The following is a 24,740-nucleotide window of genomic DNA, read 5'->3' as shown; positions in this document are numbered from 1 at the left end:
TCCTTCCTTCCTTCCTTCCTTCCTTCCTTCCTTCCTTCCTTCCTTCCCTCCCTCCTTCCCTTCCTTCCTTCCTCTTGGCAAAATAGCAAAGTCTCATTCAAAACTTATTCTTTCATTCAAAAACTTATAATTGCTCTTTATAGAGAACGTAAAAAATTAAAAAGGATTTCCTTGTTTTTATGTGTAAGTTTCTGTTAAAAATGAAGCATGTATAGTTTAAACTTCTGTATGACAAATTCCTGAGAAGATTAATATGCCTTTCAGACTCAGCACTCTGAGTTCGAGTGACACCCTTGCAAAGCTCATTCTTTGCCTTTCGATTGTTTGGAAAGACACAGTGGTGTAAATTAATAGCCTGAACTTTAGAGTAAAAATACCTAGGTTTAAGTCCTGGTTCTCCTCTATATGAACTGTGTGATCTTTGAGGAAGTTAATTAACCTTTCTGGGCCTCAGTTTCTCTCATGTGTAAAATGGGGGTAATGGCATCTACCTTATAGATTTGTTGTATTAAATATGTTAAATGAATTAATACACATAAGGCACTAATTGTGTTAGGTATTTTTATCATCTTAACCATAATATTTAAAGGTCTGTTTTTTTCAAACAAAATTCGAGGATTTAAAGAGGTAAGATAGACGTTAGACTTTCTCACTAAATGAATTCACAGTCTATATAGTTAAGTGATAACATAGATAGTAATACTTAACTTACTTAGTCCCCAGTTAAGTCTAGTGGGGAAATTAAAACACCCAAACACGAGTGCCTATCTATTGGAACTTTTTAGGGCCACTTTGGGTCCTCATGACAAACGGACTTTTAGCTTCAATGTGAAGAGCTTAGAATAATGATACTCAAAGTGTGACCTGCTTTGGGGTCACCAAGAGATATTTTTTAAAAATGTAAAATCCAGGGCCCTCTTTGCACCAGCTGAGCCAGAATTACAGGGCAAAGAGGCCAGGAATCTAGGTTTTTAGCAAGCTTCTCTGATGATTCTTATGCACACTGAAAATTGAGAACAGTTGGCATAGAACAGCGGCTCTTACCTAGATGAGAATCACTTGGAGAGCCTTTGAAAGCTGCAGCTACTTAGATCTCAGGGACAGCAATCCTGATTTAATTGTTTAGGGGTGGCGCACTGAGCATTCACCTTAGCAGGTGATTATAGCGTGCAGCCAGGGTTGAGGAGGAGTGACGTTAGAGCCCAAGTAACGCAGGTGATTGTCAACATGGTTTATGAGATCAGGGATGTAAGCTGACTTGATCTTTTCAAGAAATCATTATGATAGTTACCAGAGGCTGGGAACAATGGAGAGTTACTTAATGAATATAGAGTTTCTGTTTGGGATGATGAAAAAGTTCTGGAAATGGATAGTAGTGATGGTCACACAACTTTGTGAATGTACTTAATGCCATTGAATTATACACTTAAAATAGTTAAAATGTAAGTTTATGGTATATTTAACACAATTAAAACAGTACTTAAAAAAAAAGCCATTTATGATTCATACATTCTAGCTGGATACTGGGGCTCACACCTGTAATCCCAGCACTTTGCGAGGCTGAGGTGGAAGAATCACTTGAGCTCAGGAGTTTGAGACCAGCCTAGGCAGGATCCCATCTCTACAAAGAATTTAAAAATTAGCCAGTCATCGTGGCATGCACCTGTAGTCCTGGCTACCCGGGAGACTCAGGCAGGAGGATTGCTTAAGCCCAGGAGTGCGAGACTGTAGTGATCTATGATCATGCCACTGCACTTCAGTCTGGGCAACATAGTGAGACCCAGTCTCTAAAAAATAGAAATTAAAGGCAGGTCATGGTCCTGTAATCCCAGCACTTTGGGAGGCTGAGGTGGGCAGATCACCTGAGGTCGGGAGTTCAAGACCAGCCTGACCAACATGGAGAAACCCCCGTCTCCACTAAAAAACAAAAAACAAAATTAGCTGGGCATCGTGGTGCATGCCTGTAATCCCAGCTACTTGGGAGGCTGAGGCAGGAGAATCGCTTGAACCTGGGAGGCAGAGGTTGCAGCGAGCTGAGATCGTGCCATTGCACTCCAGCCTGGGCAACAAGAGCGAAATCTGTCTCATAAATAAATAAATGAAATTTAAAAAGAATTTACACATACTGAAGTTTAATTTGTTTTCTTTTCACAGTAACAGTATATCATGTATGCCACTGATTCCAGGGGACACTCCCCTGCTTTCCTCCAACCTCAGAATGGAAACAGTCGTCACTCATCTGGCTATGTTCCAGGGAAGGCTGTCCCATTGCGTCCCCCTCCTCCTCCAAAGAGTCAAGCTTCAGCCAAATTTACCTCCGTCAGACGAGAAGACCGGGCAACCTTCGCATTCTCACCTGAAGAACAGCAAGCCCAGAGAGAAAGTCAAAAGCAAAAGAGACACAAAAATACTTTCATTTGTTTTGCTATTACTAGTTTCTCATTTTTTATTGCACTTGCAATCATTTTAGGAATATCCTCAAAATATGCTCCAGATGGTAAGTGTGTGTGTGTATGCACATAGAACATATTCTAGAAGACAAAAGAGAAGGAAATAGTAGAATACTTAAAAAAAAAATTAAGTTGACCCTAGCTTACTAATATGCAGTTGGGTAATATGAGGTGTCACTTCTTATGAATGAGAGCAATTGTTCAGTAATCTGTTGGAAATGATTAAATGGTTGCTCTTCCTGTCCATTGTGCCACTTTTATTCCAGTGCTCAAGGAGGTCTTGGAGCACCTCTTTTGGAAATGCTTTGAATGCTTTGAGAACCTTCGCTAAATTCTTATGGTAGGTATGATTTTTGGACTGTTGCAAGTTTTTTTTTTTTTTAAGGCAGAGTCTTGCTCTGTTGTCCCGGCTGGAGTGCAGTGGTGTGATCTTGGCTCACTGCAACCTCGACCCCCCGGATTCAAATGATTCTCATGCCTCAGCCTCCTGAGTAGCTGGGACTACAGCCCAGTGCCACCATGTCCGGCTAATTTTTGTATTTTTAGTAGAGACAGGGTTTCACCATGTTGGCCAGGCTGGTCTCGAACTCCTGACGTCAGGTATCTGCCCACCTTGGCCTCCCAAAGTGTTGGGATTACAGGTGTGAGCCACCACACCCGGCTGCAAGTTTTTTTTTGGTCATAAATGTAGTGAACTATATTAGATTTTTTTTTTTTTTAAGTAAGTGACTAAAAACAATAAGATTTGTGTCTGTGGCTTGAAATGGGCTTGGGAAGCAGTTCCAAAGGAAAAGCTTCAAATATTTTTGAGTAACAATATGTATCCTGGAAGGGAAGTATCCTTTAGGATGTGTAAGTTCTGACACTTTTATCTAAAAATCAATCATTACTTCATAGTTAAATATTATGCAGGGAGATTTTAATTTTTTAAATGGTATTTTCTTTTCAAGTTAATGATATATCAATATTTTGAAAAGTTTTGAAGAAGTTGGTTGCCAGTCAGCCTTAATAGAATACCAACAAAGAATTGCTCATAAAACAATACCATCCATCTGTCTGAAATCAAAGGGCTCAGGGCTATGAAGAGAGAAGCAGACTCTTAATAGCCTGGACTGGGTACCATATTTGTCTGCATTTTTAAACAAAGTCTACAACAGATTTTTGTCAAGTTAAATTCTTCCTTAAGTGGCTATAACTGTTCAGAGGGATTTTACTACTTATAAGATTTACAAATGTTTTATTATTTAGTTTTCCTGGGTGCTTTTAAGGGATTTAAAAATTTTTAAGGTTCTGGGAGAGGTAGTGCTAGTACTTCTAAGAAAATAAATCTCCAATGAGAGAGATATGCACATTAATTTCCTTATGGACCAAACTAGTAGACCACATTATGAACTTATAACATTGATTTCCATCGCATGCAGTATGACTTCCTGTCTCCTTTTCCCAGCAGAATAACCAAATTCTCTATGCTGATTTTTAAAAACCAAGTTCACTGTGCTGATTCATACTTCCCATCTATTCTGCAGTAAAGGGATGCTAGACTAGTGGGAAATCAGAGCTGAAATCTATGGCTTTGATTGGTGTTTTCATATTCCATCTAAAACAGGGCATTGCTGATATGGTTCCTTGAATCAACATTCTTTAGTTTCACATTTTGGCAGTATAAGTGCAGATCATCAGTGGAAAGATCTGGTATGCTAAAATATTTCAGGGTCAGCTTGACTGTGGTTATTGCTGTTACATAACTTTGATAATACACTCACTGCTCTACAAGTGGGTATCTGGGAAGGTGGGGCTGGCTGAGCTATTTTTCAGTGCTTTGTACAGACCACACATTTTCTCATTAAGTGCATTTTACTGGAAGGAAATAGACTGGAATTTTTGGTGATGGTTCTAATGAAGCATGCTCTCCTGGGGAATAATTAAAAACAATTAAGAGAAATTATATAACCATTGAAGTAGGCTCCCAATCTCAAAAGACTGGATTTCCTTCTTTGTAGCTGGGTACAGTGCTTGTTATAACACTATGGAGAATTTCAGCTAGATGTTTTATGGGAAAAGGGAGGTAGAAGAAAAGTTTAAGGAATCCTCATTATTAAGCCAAAACAAATATAAGAGTTTTTTTGTTTCTTTGATGGGAAGAAAAGCTTAAAGGTTGTTTTTAGTATAATAGTGATACTTATTGACTTATCAGAAGCATTACATATCAACAGTTATGATACTGCTGTGAGAAAAACTAATTCCATGAAATGATTGCCAAGGATATAACTGGAGAGACTAATTTTAGCTGTGGTTAATAAGAGAAAGCATAAACCTAAGAGCGAGCTCAGAAACAGGAAGATGTTTGCCTTAGTGTTATGCAAGTTCAAAATGAGGAATCATTTTTCTTTTCTGTATAGAATAATATCTTTCTGCAGCACCCTACCTCTCTACTTTTTCTCATGTTATTCCTAAACGTGTACCTTCCACCTGAATGAAAGGAATTTCTTCATATAGTTTTCAAGCATATCTTGCTTATTCCTACCTTTGCTCAGTTTAAATACAGGCACCTTGGAATTCTGAGCAACCAAATGGACTACTTGGATCTCAAGGGATACTTGTCTTACTAACGTTCTCATGATCCTTTTATTTAAATACTGCCCATCCTTTGGTGTCCAGGTCTCAAGTCACCTGTTCATGAAGCTGCCTCAGTTACTCCAGCCCCATGCCTCCTTTGCCTGAGGTCTTTTGAATCTCGACTGACTACCATATTGTTCAGCGTTTCATTATTTCATACTTGGTGTTTTTTCCCTCCAAAGCTTGAATAAAACTCTGAGGAAATGTGAACTGATTCTATGCTTTATAAATTTTAAAATATCTGGTACAGAGTGGATCAATTGATGCTCCACAAATACTTGGCCATTAGTTGATCAAAATTGAAGTCGTGATTTTTTTTTTCTCCCCTCTTCAAAATTATGGCAGACCTTAAAGGTTTCATGCATTAAATAGCTATGACTTTTTAAATTAAATACATTTATATTTTTGTTATTATAATATCTATTCAAGAGGCAAGTTCTAATTCCAGTAAAGGAACACTACAAGTAAATAATCTCATTTTCTAAAAGGGGAAACTTGCATATCACTGAGATTGCTAAGTAACCTTTGGTTTCTCTAACCTGTAATTTCCTCATCTCTGAAAATGAGAAGTTATGTCTTTAGCCACTTGCTTCTTTCATTTTGGTGGGAGGGTGCACATGGCTGAAGATAGCGATGTTTTTCAGTCTTGGAGAGAGCTGCTATCAGCACCTACTCCATTGTTCACTGTGTACAGGAAAGAACTTGTGAAGACCTGATCAATGTATTTAGCAATTTTCGTTTTTGATTTACCAGGATGTTGTGAACATATTTTCTTTTCTAAAACAGCTTTCTAGTGTGAATCCCAGGAGAATGTATAATTTTGCCTCTTACTATTGGTTTATTTCCAGAGTAGATGATTCAGGGGAACTTTTTTTTTTTTTTTGGGTGAAGTTTGTCCTGAACTAGATGCTAGCAATTTAGTTTTGTGGTAATACTTTAAAATGGAAATGTGATGAGAAATTAAAGGGTAAGACAGTTCTCTGCTGGTGGGAAGGCGTGGGATTTCCGTTCTAATGGCAGGAAATCAACATATGTTAGCACATTTCTTGCAGATCTGCAGCAAATAGTGGTCGTGCTTAGAGTTGGTTATATTATTCTTGCATTTTAATGGGTTGGATGCAATATCAATGTGTTTATAGAAAATTGCCCAGATCAAAATCCTCGTCTCAGGAACTGGGATCCAGGACAAGATTCTGCAAAGCAAGTTGTTATCAAGGAGGGAGATATGCTCCGTCTGACCTCAGACGCCACCGTGCATTCTATAGTCATTCAGGATGGAGGTAGGTAATGGTTCCTGCCTATGGGAACTGCAAGGTTGCTCTTTAATGTGGGGGGATATTTGATGTTCCTTATGTAGAAAACTATTTTTAGGCAGAATAGCCTTTAGTTTGTGGTTGTCACTCCAACCATGGAGATTTGGAAAGTTCCTGAGATAAAACCAGAGAATTTATCCAGAGATAACCATAGAATTGAAGAGCTTAGACCTTAGGTATCACTCAAATCAAGACCCCTGATTTATAGCCAAGGAAACAGCCCCAGAGAGGTGATCTCTCAGAGCTAAATTTTTGTCACAATTCTGAGAGTGATGAGAGAGTTAACGTGAGTAAACATATACAAAAATAAGATTCAGATTTGTAGGCTCTTAGGTATTTTTAAGAGAAATGATTAACTTGTAAAGTGAATGGGTTGAAATTCACAGTCATAGGCATTGAGAGTATATTAAGATATGAACTCTTTGTTTCCTTTAGTTTTCTAAGCAGATCCTTAGCGAATTCTTTTTTCTGACTTAATTGGGGAAGTGTACTTTACCTTAAGGTGAAATCTATTTCCTTGTATCTCAGAAAGATGATTTAGAAGTTGGCTTACAGGTTGGTATTCCCTGCAGGACTGCTTGTATTTGGGGACAATAAAGATGGATCCAGAAATATTACTCTGAGGACTCATTACATCCTGATCCAGGATGGTGGGGCGCTTCATATTGGAGCAGAAAAATGCCGCTATAAATCCAAAGCGACAATTACCTTGTATGGCAAGTCAGATGAAGGTGAAAGTATGCCAATATTTGGCAAAAAGTTTATTGGTGTGGAAGCTGGCGGGACACTGGAGTTACACGGGGCACGGAAGACATCGTGGACGTTGTTGGCAAGGACCCTGAATTCCTCAGGCTTGCCCTTTGGGTCCTACACCTTTGAAAAGGACTTTTCCCGGGGCCTCAATGTGAGGGTCATTGACCAAGACACTGCCAAAATTTTGGAAAGTGAGAGGTTTGATACCCACGAATACCACAATGAGAGCAGGCGGCTTCAGGAGTTTCTGAGATTCCAGGATCCAGGTCGGATTGTTGCCATAGCTGTCGGGGATTCAGCTGCTAAAAGCCTCTTACAAGGAACCATCCAGATGATCCAGGAACGGTTGGGAAGTGAACTGATCCGAGGACTGGGCTACAGGTAGGCATACCTTCTTCCCCGTGTCTGTGTGACAGGAGAGTGAGGCTGGGGAGAGAAGCCACAGCCGCAGCATGACTCAGGCATCAGAAGGGCCACTGGACCATTTGCACGTCTGCTAGCTTTGAGACATGGGGCTGGAGGATAGGACACCGCATGCAAAAGCTGTTTTCCTTGGCTTTGGTTTACGAAGCCCTTTGTGAACTGGAGTGCCAGGCTTGTGAAAAGTTGAGAGCAGAAGTGTGGTACTGAAAAACAGTCAGGCAGTTTAAGGACAATTTGCCTCTGAAGATACTTCCTCCTTTCATTACATTCTGAAGATCATGTGAAACTCAGGCTAATTGAAGCAACTTACGAGTTTAAAGGTTAGGGCAGAATTTCGTGCTAAGTTCTAAACCTGTCTTAAAAGCCTGAGGGGATAGAATATGCTGTTTTTCTTTTTCTTTTTCTTTTTTTTGGACTCCTTTGCAGGCTGATTGGAATCTGCATGTTTGACTGGCACAGGTCTGTGGACCCCTGGCATATATGAGGAAGGAAACAGTTAAAGAGCTAGGAAATTCATCCAGATAGTAGAATTCATTTCTGCTGTTTATGGTTCTCGTACCCTATCCCTTTTATTTTTATTTTTAGAGACAGGGTCTTGCTCTGTTGCCTGAGCTGGAGCGTAGCGGTGCAGTCGCATCTCACTGCAGCCTCATCCTCCCGGGCTCCAGTGATACTTCCATCTCAGCCTCCCAAGTAGCTGAGACTACAAACAGTTGCTGCCACACCTGTCTAATTTTTACACTTTTTGTAGATGGGGGGTGTGTGTCACTTTGTTGCCCAGGCTGGTCTCAAATTCCTTTGCTCAAGTGACCCTCCCGCCTCAGCCTCCCAAAACATTGACTTTATAGGCGTGAACCACCATACCCAGCCTTCTTGTGCCATATTCTAATTAACCATGATTTCCTAATGCAGTTCTGAGTCTAGGGGAAGTAGCCGGCCTAACATTTCATTTAAAAAACAGAAGCTTTTAATTCTGCTGAATGCTCTTAGTAAAGTCAGGGAATATCTGTGGTGGAAAAAGTAAGAGGACCTCAAAACCCACATGCCATAATAATCTAGTTACTATTTTTTCCTTTGATGGTAGATTGTTGGAATGGGGTATTACCTATAGCAATTCTAGAGCAGGCTAGAAAGACAAAAATTAGTGAAGAAAAGCAGTCTGTAACATTTTAGAAATACCTTTTATTCATGTAGGGGATATTTAGGAGATGCTAAGTGCTGGATACCCATGGATGCTTAGACGAAAGGACACTGTCTCAGAGCCCTTGGTCAATCTAGTGGATAAACAGAGACCTAAATAGATGATGATCCTACAGTGAGATATGCCGCAGTTACAGGGTGTAATGGGAGTGTAAGTATTAATAGAAGGAGCCTCTAAATTGGCCTAGTGAATCAGTACAGGCTCCCCAAAGGCAAGAGACCTGAAGGAAGTTCAGGAGTGTGCTGTGTAGACAGTGGAGAAGGAAGCTTTTTCAGACTGAGGGAATTCCATGTGCAAAAACCTCAAAGGGTTTCTTGTTTTTTTTTTTTTTTTTTTTGCTTTTTGTTTTTGAAATATGAGATACACATACAAAAAAGTAAGAATGTAGAGCTTAATGAGTTGCCGCAATGTGATGCCTGTGTAGCCACTACCCAGGTCAAGAAATAGGACATTGCCAGCAGCCCAGAAGTTCCCTTCCTCCCCTCTGCTATGCATTAATCACTCTCTTCCCCACCAAAGGAAGCCATGCTTCTGAGTTTTGGGATCTACTAAAGTTTAGGTTTGCCTGTTTTTCAACTTTATATAAATGGAAGCTGACAATATATTATGTTTTGTGTCCAGCTTCTTTGCACAGTGTTATATGATTGAGTGCTATTCATATTGTTGCATGTAGTGCTGCCTCATTTTCTTTTCTTTTCTTTTTTTTTTTTTTGATTTTAAATAGAGATGGGGTCTCACTCTATTGACCAGGCTGATCTAAAACTCCTGGCCTCAAGTGATCTTCCCATCCCAGCCTCCCAAATTTCTGCGATTACAGACATAAGTCATGTGCCCGGCCGAGGCTCATTTTCTTTGCTGTTTATTTTCTGTTGTATGAATATACCACAGTTTATTTATTGGTGGCCATCTGAGTGGCTTTCCAGTTTGGACCTGTTATAAAATTGCTTCCCTAAATGTTCCTTGATCCATCCCTTAATGTACATGTGCATATATTTCTATAATATATAAACCTAGGAGTGGAAGCATGATCTTTTCAAAGTTACAGACCTACTTTGTTTCATTATCCAGTAATACCAGGGATTACAACTTCTATTTCTTCATGCTATTGTTGTTTCTAGGTTTGCATGATCGTTAGCTGTGACCATTTTGACTTTCTTAGGTTCCTCTCCCTACTGGTTTCTAAATTCCTTTTAAAATATTGCTCTTGATTTCATAGAGGAATTAGAGTTGTGATCTTTTGCCAGCGTTCCATTGCATTGACGTTATCTCCAATGTACATAAACACATAGGCCTTTGAAGATAATGTTCTGGTGCGTTGAAATTTTCCCTCAAGTGGAGGAGGGAAGTAGGAATGTTTTGGAGATAATGTCAATAGGAGAGAAAGAACATTGTTTTATAGTTGCTGAGGCAGTCCTGGCAAAGAAAGGAAGCCTGTGATATTCTTCCTCTCTTTTCTTCTCTCAAATAGGAGATAATATATTGAGACATTCTTTATTTGATTCTTTCTGCTATATCAAGGGGATAAATAAAGCTACAAAGCATTGTCGTCCAAAGAGTAGCTAATCCATACAGGGGCGGCTGTGGAATGTGTAAGGGTGTAGGCATGCTTTGGTTAACTTTTATCTGTGAATATCCAGCCATCTGTCAGACACAGATTACATTTGTTATTTTTTTCTAGAGTAGGAAGTTGACATTTTTCTTTTCGTGTTTTAAACCAGGAGTCTTAAAGCAGATTTTCTGGTTTTTAAAAATTGTCCCTTTGTGTTGATTGCTTTTGGTCACAAGTTTGAGCATGTCTCTCAGATATTTAGTATCAGAAATAATGGTGTTTTTAGGCCAGGTGCCGTGGCTCATGCTTGTAATCCAAGCACTTTAGGAGGCTAAGGAGGTCAGATCACCTGAAGTCAGGAGTGCGAGGCCAGCCTGGCCAACGTGGTGAAACCCTGTCTCTACTAAAAATTAAAAATACAAAAATTAGCTTGGTGTGGTGGTGGGCACCTATAATCCCAGCTACTTGGGAGGTTGAGGCAGGAGAATTGCTTCAACCCCAGAGGTGGAGGTTGCAGTGAGCTGAGATCTCACCATTGCACTGTAGCCTGGGCAACAAGAGCGAGACTCTGTCTCAAAAAAAAAAAGAAAAGAAAAAGAAATAATGGTGTTTTCAAATACGTTGCTTTCAACAAATAGACATATAGTATATAAAATTTAAAATTTGTTGGATAGTGATTCTACAGCTTTGATTTAATTTAGGAATGTTAAGAAATCTCTGCTGGCTGCGGTGGCTCACGCCTTTAATATCAGCACTTTGGGAGGCCGAGGCAGGCTGATCACCTGAGGTGGGGAGTTTGAGACCAGACTGATCAACATGGAGAAACCCCGTCTCTACTAAAAGTACAAAATTAGCCGGGCGCGGTGGTGCATGCCTGTAATCCCAGCTACTCGGGAGGCTGAGGTGGGAGAATCGCTTGAACCCGGGAGGCAGGAGGTTGCGGTGAGCCAAGATTGCACCATTGTCCTCCAGCCTGGGCAACAAGAGTGAAACTCCATCTCAAAAAAAAAAAGTCTAACTCACTTCTCAACCTTGCCTGCACACCTGGAGACTTTAAAAAATCTTGACACCAAGGGTGCTCCTTAGATCAATTATGTCAGGAAGAAGGATAAGACTTCCAGGCTATTGAAGGTTGATGATTACTACTCTAACCTCTGGTCTCTAACTTAGGGGTTTTCAAAGTATGGTGCCCTGACCAGTAGCATTAACATAATTTGGTAACCTGTTAGAAATACAAATTCTCTGGTTCCACCTCAGAAACTGAGAGAGTGGGGCCAGCAATCTAATTCAGCACGCCCTTCCTTTCTCCTGTTGATCCTGATGCATACTGAAGTTTGAGAACCACTGCCCAAACTCAGTGGTTTTCAAGCCTAACTGCGCGATCAAGTCACCTGGGAACTTTAAAAACAGTGAGACCCTGTCTCCAAAAAATAAAAATAAATTATTACAAACATACAAATGCTGGACCCAACCTTTTGCAATTAACATGATTCCCTTTATCTGGGATGGGGTCTGTGCATTGATATATTTTTCAAACTCCCTAGGTAATTCTATTATGCAATTAGATTTTTGAGAACATTGTATTAATAGAATGGATAGTTTAAAAGAGAGCAGGTGATAATCATTTTAAAAGAGGGTAAATGGATTTTGGCCAGAATGTTATGTGTGATATGTGTGTATTGAGGAGGTAAGTCAATGATTAATTGAAATTGTAGTCATTGGTCTTTCACCTGTTACAGAGCTGAACAAACAAGTATTTAAAAACTAGGTGCATTTCCTTCTAGGAAACTAGGTTCAGTCAAGTTTTGGAATTACAACCTCATATAGAAAAACCATTAGGGATTGACAAAAACAAAATATGAGAATTACACAGCACTCTGTAATAACGTCTTTGTCAGGGATTTTGTGAATACCATGACAAGTAATCAAATGCACATGCTCTTTTTTTCCTCCTAGGCAAGCTTGGGCTTTAGTTGGTGTCATTGATGGTGGAAGCACTTCTTGCAATGAATCTGTGAGAAACTATGAAAATCATAGCAGTGGCGGGAAGGCTCTTGCCCAAAGAGAATTTTATACCGTGGATGGCCAGAAGTTCTCTGTGACAGCTTATAGTGAATGGATCGAAGGTAGGCAAGTAGAGTTTATATTCTTGTAAGACACTGATAAGTATTATAACAGATTTTTTTTTTTTTAGAATAGTATTATGTTCAAATGACAATCAACCTGGTTAGATTTCTCAACTGGTTGAAACTTACAGTTTTCCTACTGCGCTTAATCTTTCAGAACAAAATCCAGTAATCTTTTAGAACAGAGGTCTCCAATCTTTTAGCTTCCCTGGACCACATTGGAAGAAAAAGAATTGTCTTGGACCACACATAAAATACAGTAACACTAATGATAGCTGATGGACTAAAAACAAAATATCATAATGTTTTAAGAAAGTTTATGAATTTGTGTTGGGCTTCACTCAAAGCCGTCCTGGGCCACATGTGGCTCGCGGGCTGTGAGTTGGACAAGCTTGTTTTAGAACAAAGCTGAGTTGGGTGTGCTGTAACTAGAATAGACCATTCTCTAGTCTAGAAACAATCTTCTGGGCTTGGAGTGAAGAGATGATCTATTAGGGATGAGGAAGCTGGAATCAAGCCCCAGCTTTCTGCCTCCAAGATGACTGCTGTTTCTTTGCCTCTGCCAAAAAGCATAGGTGGTGGGTAAGAAGTGTTTCTTAGCAGGAATTTTGTCCTGTAAGTGGAGTTTAGTTGTACCGCCTCCAGTATCACTAAAAAAAAAAGTAGTCGTCTTTTTTTTTCTTTTTTTTTTGAGACAGAGTCTAACTCTGTCACCCAAGCTGGAGTTCAGTGGCGTGATCTCGGCTCACTGCAACCTCCGCCTCCCAGGTTCAAGCAATTCTCTGCCTCAGCCTCCCAAATAGCTGGTATTCTAGACAGGGAATAATTACTGACAGATCTCTAGTCAACGTTTCCTTTGTAGGAAATGTTATTTACATTTCCACATTAGTGATAACTATTCATTCCTGAAAGATGGTATGTTCTAGCTATCTATTATAAGATATTGTTCATGTCTGATGTTCTCAGTGACTCTTACTTTCTGGAAGAGGTGGAAAATTTTCTTCAGGAATCAGAGAATGAACTTTTTTTAATGTTTCCCATTCAGTAGTGCTAATAGGAGATAATCTGAAACAGGATTTTCTTTTAAAGCCAAGAAAAAATGTGTTAGTGAGTAATACAAATCTTCCCCATCTAACCTTCTGGCTTTAAAAAAAAATTAACAGAAACAAATTTTAGTGATCTTTCAAGTCAAAATTTATTTGTCTAGTAGTCATCTGGTTTTTTTTTTTTTTTGAGACGGAGTCACACTCTGTTGTCCAGTCTAAAGTGCAGTGGCGTGATCTTGGCTCACTGCAAGCTCCGCCACCCAGGTTCAAGCAATTCTCTGCCTCAGCCTCCCAAATAGCTAGTATTACAGGTGCCCACCACCATGCCTGGCTAATTTTTGTATTTTTAGTAGAGACAGGGTTTCACCATCTTGGCCAGGCTGGTCTTGAACTCCTGATGTAGTGATCCATCTGCCTCGGCTTCCCAAAGTACTGGGATTACAGGTGTGAGCCACCACACCTGGTTAGTCATCTGTTTTTAAAGCATTCCTGATTTTTTTTTTTTTTTTTTTTTTGAGATGGAGTCTTGTTCTGTCACCCAGGCTGGAGTGCAGTGGTGGGATCTCCACTCACTGCAGACTCTACCTCCCGGTTTCAAGCAATTCTCCTGCCTCAGGCTCCCAAGTAGCTGGGATTACAGGTGCATGCCACCACACCTGGCTAATTTTTTTGTATTTCTATTAGAGACAGAATTTCACCATGTTGGCCCGGTTGGCAACTCCTGACCTCAAGCGATCTGTCGATCTCAGCCTCCCAAAGTGCTGGGATTACAGGCGTGGGTGCATTACTGAAATTTTATTTGAAAAAATATTTCTTAATTGCTCTTAGGGGAATTTATTTTGTTGGCAAAAACGTGAAATTTGGGGTAGGGATTGTTTTTGCCTCCATGAGTTTTTTTTAATTTGTTCTTAACCTGCTTGTTTTGATTCTTGGAAAGTATAATATGGAGACTTTGAAAGAAATTGGGCTCTGGAATTAGATTAGCTTTAAATTTGGGGCTCCATCATATTTAGCTGTTATTCAAACTCCCTGATCTTTGATTTCTTCATCTCTAATAAATATAATAGCTCCTGTCTCTCACAGTTGTGTTGATGAAAGGTTATTATGCATGTGGGATCTCAACAACTATTAGCTGTCATTATTGTGGTTAGAATTACTATTATTAATATTATTATTTGTATAAAATCCTACAGGCTTTAGTATCTGGATGCAAGAAACATATTCAGAAAACATTTTAGATTTGTTAGGTACTTTATATCTGTGCTTTATAGATATAGAAAAGCAGGGTAGATCAAGAGTACCAAAACAGAATCCAAGACTTGCCCAGGTTGAGTTTTATCTGGATAGTTGGCAGAGCCGGGTGGCTCATGCCTATAATCTTAGAGCTTTGGGAGCTTGAAGTGGGAGGATCGCTGAAGGTTAGGACTGGGCAACATAGTGGGACCATGTCTCTATTTTTTTTTTTAAAGACTGTAAGAATATACGAATTATTTGTTGTTCCTTGCTTGAATTTCCCCACTTTTGATTCTCCAAAGGGAATGTGTTCTTTCACTCATATCATCAGCCCTTAGAGTTAGCATCTTTTTTTTTCTTTTCTTTTTTTTTTTTTTTTTTGAGACGGAGTCTTGCTCTGTCACCCAGGCTGGGGTTCAAGCGATTCTCCTGCCTCAGCCTCCTGAGTAGCTGGGACTACAGGCACGTGCCACCACACCTGGCTAATTTTGTATTTTTAGTAGAGATGGGGTTTCACCATGTTAGCCAGGCTGGTCTTGAATTCCTGACCTCAGGTGATCTGCCTGCCTCAGCCTCCCAGAGTGCTGGGATTACAGGCTTTCCTTTCCTTCCCCTCCCCCTCCCCCTCCTCCTCCTCCTCCTCCTCCTCCTCCTCCTCCTCCTCTCCTCTCCTATCCTCTCCTCTTTCGTTCTTTTTTGTCTCACTCTTGTCTCCTAGGCTGGAGTGCAGTAGTCTAATCACAATTCACTATACCCTTGACCTCCTGGGCTTAAGCAATCTTCCCACCTCAGCCTTCCCAGTATCTGGGAGTACACGCATGCACCACCACACCTGACTCATTTTAAAATTTTTTTTTATAGAGATGAAGTCCCACTGTGTTGTCCAGGCTGGTCTCCTGGACTCAGTGATCCTCCTGCCCTAGCCTCCTAAAGTGTTGGGATTACAGGAATAAGCCACCATGCCCATCTTAGAGTCAGCATCTTAAAGTAGCCACAGAGTAGTATACTGTTAATTAGAAAGACGACAGAGAAGTACATTTATTAAACAGCTATCTTTTGAAATGTCATGTTTTCCTTTTTTATCAATGTTATGAAGTAGTTCCCATCCATTTCGTAGACATTTCCCATCCTTTTCATAGACATTTCCATTAAATCAACTTTTGATTTATGACAGATTATATCATGAATGTTAAGAAGCAGAAAGCATTTCTATACTGGATAGCATGTAAAAGAAGCCAAGTTGTGAAACTGGATCAGATTTTCAATTCTTGTCTGCATAATTGGGAACTAACTTTGACTTTCAAAGAAGATATTAGGAAAGATCAGTAATTAGTAGTCATTAGATTACATAATTTACATCATCCCAGGAAAGGAGCTGAGCTGGACATGGGCACCATCATGTGACCTCAGGTCACATTGCAGATCATACTGGTCATACTCTTCCATTCAGTAGACATCCTTGGATACGTACCACAAACAAGACAGAGTCGTGCATACGTAAATAATGTACTCTGCAACCTTCACTGATGCAGCTTCCAAGGAGGTGAGCAGTTCTCCCAATAGGAAGGTATGAACAATTCCAGGCAGTATGCCGAGAGAATCCTGGAGAGAGAGAAGTTGCTTCCAACAAGGATGTTTGGGAAGTCCTTAAAGAATCGCCTGAACTTCATAAAAAGGACAGTATGTTGGTTGGTCAAGAAGAATATGGAAGAACATTTTAGGGGCAGAATAAAGCGTGAGCAGAGGCACAGACGTGAAGGGTTTTCTGAGACAGATTTTTATGTTATTTTTTTGAGAGTATCTTGCTCTGTTGCCTAGGCTGGAGTGGAGTGCAGTGGCACAGTCATGTCTCACTGCAGCCTCAAACTCCTGTGCTCAAGTGATCCTCCCACCTCAGACTCCCAAGTAGCCGGGACTACAAGCGTGTGCCACCACGCCCTGCTACTTCTAAAAATATTTTGTAGAGATGGGGCTTTGCTCTGTTGCTCAGGCTAGTCTTGAACTCCTGGGCTCAAGTGATCTTCTGCCCTCGGCCTCCCAAAGTGTTGAGATTACAGGCATGAGCCACTGTGCCCATCCACAAATTGTTGTTTTATGTATTTAGTTATTTTTGAGACAGGGTCTTGCTGTGTCTCATAGGCTGGAATGTGGTGGCCCGATCATAGCTCACTGCAGCCTTAACCTTCCTGGCTCAAGCAGTCCTCCCACCTCAGCTGCCGAAGTAGCTGGGGATATAGGCACACATCACCATGCCTGGCCAATGTTTTTTGCAGGGACAGGGGTCTCACTATGTTGCCCAGGCTGGTCTCGAACTGCTGAGCTCAAGTGATCCTCCTGCCTTGGCCTCCTGAAGTGCTGGGATTACAGGTGTGAACCACCACGCCTGGACCACAAATTCTTATTCTTAAGATTGTTAGTGTGCTAATGTCAGTGTGCTAATGCCCTATCCATTTTTCTGTGCTTGGATCAACTTGAAGCACTGGGTATTTATTACAGACCTATCCTCTGCTTGACAGCTTCTGCTGGAATATAGGTACTTGTCACATATTGGGATGGTTTGGGGTCAGTATAACAGTTGTTGCACTGAGTTGAAATATAGCAAGAGATTTGGGGATCTAGAGCCTTCTTCAAAATTACAAAGTAATAGTTTACTAAGGTGACATCTTGTGTTCCTTCATGACTAGAGGTACATGGGGCACTCTCCCCTTGAGGGCAGAGATCTCTCCATTTTCATATTTTTATTATTTATATTTGTAGAGTGACTGACACACAGTAGCATGCATAAAAATTTGCTGCATCATGGTTATCTTAACTTTTGATTTGTGAATCAGTGTGAAGGTTGATTTTAGAGAGAAAAAAATACTGTTAATGTATCACTTTCTTTTTCTTTCTTTCTTTTTTTTTTTTTTTTTGGTTTAGGCGTTTCTCTTTCAGGTTTCCGGGTAGAGGTTGTAGATGGAGTGAAGCTAAATTTGCTAGATGACGTTAGTAGTTGGAAACCTGGAGACCAGATTGTGGTCGCAAGCACAGACTATTCCATGTACCAAGCAGAGGAGTTCACTCTTCTTCCCTGTTCCGAATGCAGCCATTTTCAGGTCAAAGTCAAAGGTATTAAATTGCTCAGAGTACTTCTTGGGAAACACACTATTTTCTTGGGATTTGATTCCTGGAATCCTTTTTCCTCTCAGTCACTACCGTCACCACCACCACCACCATCCTCATCATCAGTATTGAAGGTCATAGCAGTGGAATGCATTGAACACTTGATTCCAGGGAATATTAGATAAAAATAGCTATTGAGCAATATTCTTGCTGCTAATGATACATATTGCTTCAGTTTCTTTGTATAAAAAAAAAGAGATGTCAACTAGAGAAATTGATTTTCCAAGGTCTTTTCCATTATTTTAAGTTCTGGGGTACATATGCAGGATGTGTAGGTTCATTACGTAGGTAAACGTGTGCCATGGTGGTTTGCTGCACCTACCAACCCATCACCTAAGTATTCAGCCCAGCATGTATTAGCTATTTTTCCTGATGCTCTCCCTCCCACTGCCTCCCCTCCATTTTCTTCTGTATTAATTTTCTAGTGTCAGATAATAGTAAACCCAACGATGAATTAGATCCATTTATAAATAGAAGTCTTTCTTAATTAAAAGAAATCCTATGGTTTTCGAGTGATTAGCCAAAAAAAAAAAAAAAAACTCACTAATACTTAAAATGGACTCAAATAGGTATTTTCATAAGACTATGTTTCCTGGCTGGGAGCAGTGGCTCCCGCCTATAATCCCAGCACTTTGGGAGGCCGAGGCGGGTGGTTCACTTGTGGTTAGGCGTTTGAGACCAGCCTGGCCAATATGGTGAAACCCTGTCTCTAACTAAAAATATAAAAAACATGGCCGGGCGCGGTGGCTCAAGCCTGTAATCCCAGCACTTTGGGAGGCTGAGACGGGCGGATCACGAGGTCAGGAGTTCGAGACCATCCTGGCTAACACGGTGAAACCCCGTCTCTACTAAAAAATACAAAAAGCTAGCCAGGCGAGGTGGCTGGTGCCTGTAGTCCCAGCTACTCGGGAGGCTGAGGCAGGAGAATGGCGTAAACCCGGGAGGCAGAGCTTGCAGTGAGCTGAGATCAGGCCACTGCACTCCAGCCCGGGCGACAGAGTGAGACTCCGTCTCAAAAAAAAAAAAAAAAAAAAAAAAAATTAGCTGGGCACGGTGGTACAAGGCTTGTAATCCCAGCTGCTAGGGAGGCTGAGGCAGGAGAATTGCTTGAACCCAGGAGGTTCATGCAGTGCAGTGACATGATCTCAGCTCACTGCAACCTGCATCTCAAAAAAAAAAAACAAAAACAAAAACAAAAAACCACACGAAGAAATTCTTTTTTTTGAGATGGAGTCTCGCTCTGTTGCCCAGGCTAGAGTACAGTGGCCAGATCTCAGCTCACTGCAAGCTCCGCCTCCCGGGTTTACGCCATTCTCCTGCCTCAGCCTCCCCAGTAGCTGGGACTACAGGCGCCCGCCACCTCGCCCGGCTAGCTTTTTGTATTTTTTAGTAGAGACGGGGTTTCACCGTGTTAGCCAGGATGGTCTCGATCTCCTGACCTTGTGATCCGCCCATCCCGGCCTCCCAAAGTGCTGGGATTACAGGCTTGAGCCACCACGCCCGGCGAGAAATTCTTACTGTAAGTTGCATATCCAAAGAATGCCTGACACTTACTGGGCACTCATTTTGAGCCTGGTACTAGGCACAGCCCCTTTGTACATGGCTTCATTTATAGGATTCATTGTGCATTTCACTCATTCTATTGCTTTTCTTTTGAACTCAAGTATACATTTATGGTATAAAACAAAAGAGTTTACAGTAACTGTTCAGTAAGTGCTTCTTTAGTTTTTCAGTAATTTAGAGTAATAGGTAGAGCTTCAACAATTAAGGAAAAATTTTCTGCTTTGGAAAAAAGTACTGATTTGCTTACCTGGCCCTTTTTCCCTGAGCTTCATTCGACATTGTACTTTTCCTTCTTGATAATACAGGGCATAAACAAAACAAGAACACCACCACCAACAAAAAACCCCCAAAACTATGATACCATCTGGCGTTAATTTCTTTTGGAAATTCCAACTCTTGTTAACAAGTCTGCATGATGAGTCTTCATGAGCTGTCCTCCCATGATTTATGTGTATTTTTCCTTCCTGAGTTTATATAATAAGATCATCAGTGAAAAGCTCATTATTAAAGTGCTTCTACACTTCCAGTAAATGTGAGAATTTAAAAGAATGCATACTAATATTAAAATAAGAAGAAATGAGAAAGAAAAGATGGTAATTTATCTATTGTTAATGTCCAGTTGCAGGTTAGCTTCTAAGTAAAAGCATAAACAATTTGACACCCTGATATTAATATCTACACACCATTTGTTTTATGGACTCACCATGCATTTGGTGGTTCTTACACCCTAGGGGAGGGGTCCAAGAGCATATGGACAGAAACTGGAGAGAAAGATTAGGGATCATTAGGCAGATTCCAGATTATTAGTGCTGTTGAAGGGAGGATTGAGCTGCTTCAGGAAGGAACAAGCTTTCTGTCAGTGTGTGGGTTTGAGAATTGGCAGAACAGTTAGTAGTGGGGGTTCAGGCAGTGGGTGGGGGCTGGACTAGATAATCTTTAAATTCCCCGTGTGCTGAGATTCTGATTCTGAGGTGTCAGAGAATGGGAGCAGATGATAAGTTCTCAGGATCATCTTGGGGTTATGGAATGAAGAGAATGTCTTTTCGAAGTGAGTTTCATGTTTTCTTTGTTCTAACATTCTTTTTTTCCTTGCCCATATCAACCAGAAACCCCTCAGTTCCTGCACATGGGCGAGATCATAGATGGTGTAGACATGAGAGCTGAGGTTGGAATTCTTACCCGGAATATTGTGATCCAAGGAGAAGTGGAGGACTCGTGCTATGCAGAAAATCAGTGCCAATTTTTTGATTATGATACCTTTGGGGGACACGTTATGGTAGGCAAAAGGATTTGATTATTTCTTTGAAATCCTGGTTGCTAAATACATGTTTGAAGAAACTGTCAAGTTTTGGAATGAGATATAAATGGATATTAAAAGCAAATCATGTTTTGTTTCTCAGTGACAATGAGGAGGTTTTAGATGATTAAAATAGAATGTAATGACTTCATTTAGTTGGCCTGGACCTCTAGTTAAACCATTTAAGAATTGTTCCATAAGGAGTCAAATCAATATATTGGGAAGAACCAATTACAGAGACAAAAAAAAAAAAGGCTCTTTGTTGGTATCCATGTATGTGATTTCTGAAAGAGTCAATTAGTTTTTTAAAAAATGTAGTATTACCAAAGGGTTAGCAGTACTAGCAAGCACATGCAAAATATGTTTCTATAAAAATATTTTTTATATGCAAATGTTTGTTCTGAAAAAATGTTGAGTACTTACTGTATGCTAGGCAGTATTCTATTAATATATACTAATCTGTTGGACTTCTGGGCTGCATTTTGGCTACATGTGTTTTTAAATCACTTTTTGTGCATTCAGTAGGTTGTGGTTGTAAGTAGTAGCATTTCTGTTACAAGAATTTTTTTTTTTTTTTTTTTTTTTTTGAGATAGAGTCTCATTCTGTCACCCAGGATAGAGTGCAGTGGCATGATCACAACTGACTGTGGCCTCAATATCCTGGGGTCAAGTGATCCTTCCACCTCAGCCCCACCAAATAGCTGGGACTACAGGTGTGCACCACTGCGCCTGGCTACTTTTTGTATTTTTTTTTTTTTTTTTTTTGAGACAAGGTTTTGCCATGTTGCCCAGGCTGGTATTGAACTCCTGGGCTCAAGCAGTTTGCCCACCTTGGCCTCCCAAAGTGCTAGGTGTGAGCCACTGTACCCCGCCTGTTACAAGGATTTCTGAAATGTTGATCAGTACTATTCCTTTGTTTTTAGTAATATGATTGAAAATCTAGTGTTTAAAAATATTGAGAGTGCTCAAACTTTGGATCACAGAAGAACTTTTAAAACTAACTTAAGTCAACCATCTTATGTGCTAACTAAAACACTGGGGAGGATCTAGAAATAAATAACTATTTATCAGACTCCGACGGAGGTTATAGAAGTGAAAGAACAAGATGAGACTGGGAATGACCAAAATATTTGAACAAATCAAAACACTTGTGCAGAGATCATTATTGCATCTTTCCTGATTACATTTGCCTTTATTCCTAATTGGAGGCTATTTTTATGGCTCTTTAAAGCATTTGCTTATGTAAACAAGCATTTGCTAAATTATTAACTAGCAATCTGGGAAAACAGGATGCAAAAAAAAAATCAAATGTTTTAATAAGTATTCTCCTTTGGATGTTTTCTGCTAAAACAACATTTTTTGCTAGTTCCCCATTCTGAAAAGTATGAGTTTGATTTTAGTACCTTGACTTACAGATAATGAAAAATTTTACTTCAGTCCATCTTTCTTATGTGGAATTGAAACGCATGGGTCAGCAGCAGATGGGGCGATATCCTGTTCATTTTCACCTGTGTGGAGACGTGGATTATAAAGGAGGATACAGACATGCAACGTTTGTGGATGGCCTGTCTATTCACCACAGCTTCTCAAGGTGCATCACTGTGCATGGAACAAATGGCTTGCTAGTAAGTAGCCTCACATTAGGTCAACCCATATTAATGAAATAGCTAACTCCCTTTAATTTACCACATACCTTGCTCTATCCTGCCTTTTCTGAGCATTCCACGATTTTTCTGTCTGAAGGAAGCCTGCCTTTCCAACCACCCAGAGTATCTTCTTTTACATTTAATTCAATTTTATATTTTGTATTTTATTATTTATTTATTTACAATTTATTTTTATTTTTTTTTCCCCCGTAGGACCCAAGTAGATTATCACCTTCAGAGATAAATTAAGCCTGACATTTCACTTTGCCCATTCTGCTAAGGTTCAAACCTCTTTTTCCATTTGTAGTGAACATGCTACCCTGGATAGTGCTTGTCACTTAATCAGTCTTGTTACCAATGACATTAATATACTTTTATTTCTGCAGATAAAAGACACCATTGGATTTGACACACTAGGTCATTGTTTCTTTTTGGAAGATGGTATTGAACAGAGGAATACTTTGTTCCACAATCTGGGGCTCCTCACCAAGCCGGGCACTCTCCTGCCCACTGATAGGAACAACTCCGTGTGTACCACCATGCGAGATAAAGTGTTTGGAAATTACATCCCCGTGCCTGCTACTGACTGTATGTGAGTAATTGGCAGAGAGAAAACCCCATGCGTCAAGGCCTTTGACTTTTGGGGAAGAGGTTTTGGGGGAAGTTTTTAGTGGGCAGGAGTTTTTACGAAGAATGTTTAAATCACCTTGGAAAATTCCTTGCAGGGCTGTTTCGACTTTCTGGATTGCTCATCCCAACAATAATCTGATTAATAATGCAGCTGCAGGCTCACAGGTAAATAATGTTAAAGTGACCTCAGATGTTTTAATGTTTTTCTTGTTTATAAATAGTCTGGCTTATTTGGATTTAATGTCATGTGTGCTAGTGTAACCCAAGCATGACATTGTTTTCTGGTACTACTTGTTTAGCTGAGAGCAGGATATGGCTGAGATGGTTATTCTATTTCTCCTAAATTCTTTGTGCCCATTAATATCTTTTTTGTAATTTTTTTTTTTTTTTTTTTTTGAGATGCAGTCTCGGTCTGTTGCCCAGGCTGGAGTGCAGTGGTGTGATCTCGACTCACTGCAAGCTCTGCCTCCCGGGTTCATGCCATTCTCCTGCCTCAGCCTCCCGAGTAGCTAGGACCACAGCCGCCCACTACCACACCCGGCTAATTTTCTGTATTTTTAGGAGAGACAGGGTTTCACCTTGTTAGCCAGGATGGTCTCAATCTCCTGACCTCGTGCTCCACCTGCCTCAGCCTCCCAAAGTGCTGGGATTACAGGCGTGAGCCACTGCGCCTGGCCTGTGCCCGTTAGTATCTATGAGTTTAATAAGAGAGATGCCAAAGGGGGAAAAGAAATGGACTAATCACTAGGGTTATGTTATTTCCAGAGTGTATTTTTGGTGTATTAGGTACAACCTTTCTGGCTTCTCATATTTAGGTCATATGTGGCCAAGTAACTGATAATTTCAATTTCAGGGTGTTGATAAAAATAGACTTAGGTCAGGCGCAGTGGCTCACACCTGTAATCCCAGCACTTTGGGAGGCCGAGGTGGTTGGATCGCTTGATCGCAGGAGTTTGAGACCAGCCTGGGCAACATGGCTATACACCCCCGACCCCCGCCCAAAAAAAAAAAAAGCCAGGTAAAGTGGTGCGTACCTATTGTCCTAGCCACTTGGGAGGCTGGGGTGGGAGGATACTTAAGCCCAGGAGTTGGAGGCTGCTGTGAGTCAAGATTGCGCCACTGTACTCTAGCCCAGGTAACAGTGAGACCCCGTGTCAACAAAAACGCACACGCAACAACAACAACAAAAAAAACAAAGCCCACAAAAAGCCTTAGCTTTTCTTTATGAGAATGGATTATTTTGGAGAATACTATGACAATTGTCACTCTGGTCAGGGGGTACACCCTTTTGTTGAATGTAAGGCTTTATATACACATGGGAATTTCATTTCCATGGGAAAGCAGCAAAACTCATGATGAATTAAGACACACATGAGAATAAATTTTAAGAGACTAAATGATATTTTTGGGTAGTAGAAATGTCCCAAAAAGGTTTGGAAAAATTTGTATTTATTATTGAGAGTTTTAGTGTTATTAAAACTGCTGATTTAAAACCTAAATGAATCTTTTTTTCCCCCTGAGACAGGGTCTCGCTGTCTCTCAGGTTGAAGTGTAGTGGTGTGACCTTGGCTTACTGCACCCTCTGCCTCCTGGGCTCAAGCCATCTTCCTACCTCAGCCTCTGAGTAGCTGATACTACAGGCGCATGCCATCATACCTGCTGATTTTTTATTTTTTTATATATATGTATCTCATATATATAAACCATGTATATATGGGGGGGCGGGGGGGAG

General features: G+C 40.4%; 1 protein-coding gene across 1 annotated transcript in view; it reads left to right on the top strand.

Annotated features, from left to right (window-relative positions):
* CEMIP2 (cell migration inducing hyaluronidase 2) overlaps nucleotides 1-24,740 on the top strand; it is an 86,453-nt gene that overhangs the window by 16,722 nt on the left and 44,991 nt on the right. Inside the window, exons 2-10 of the mRNA XM_023213278.2 lie at nucleotides 2,155-2,497; nucleotides 6,206-6,346; nucleotides 6,952-7,513; nucleotides 12,262-12,431; nucleotides 17,630-17,818; nucleotides 20,542-20,711; nucleotides 22,148-22,357; nucleotides 22,765-22,970; nucleotides 23,104-23,173. Coding sequence (XP_023069046.1) covers nucleotides 2,167-2,497; nucleotides 6,206-6,346; nucleotides 6,952-7,513; nucleotides 12,262-12,431; nucleotides 17,630-17,818; nucleotides 20,542-20,711; nucleotides 22,148-22,357; nucleotides 22,765-22,970; nucleotides 23,104-23,173 — 2,049 coding nt within the window. The 5' untranslated portion in view covers nucleotides 2,155-2,166. The remainder of the gene's footprint in view (nucleotides 1-2,154; nucleotides 2,498-6,205; nucleotides 6,347-6,951; nucleotides 7,514-12,261; nucleotides 12,432-17,629; nucleotides 17,819-20,541; nucleotides 20,712-22,147; nucleotides 22,358-22,764; nucleotides 22,971-23,103; nucleotides 23,174-24,740) is intronic.

This window comes from Piliocolobus tephrosceles, chromosome 14 (assembly GCF_002776525.5).
Source record: "Piliocolobus tephrosceles isolate RC106 chromosome 14, ASM277652v3, whole genome shotgun sequence".
Taxonomy (NCBI): domain Eukaryota; kingdom Metazoa; phylum Chordata; class Mammalia; order Primates; family Cercopithecidae; genus Piliocolobus; species Piliocolobus tephrosceles.
This window is presented reverse-complemented; position numbering and strand designations above follow the sequence as displayed.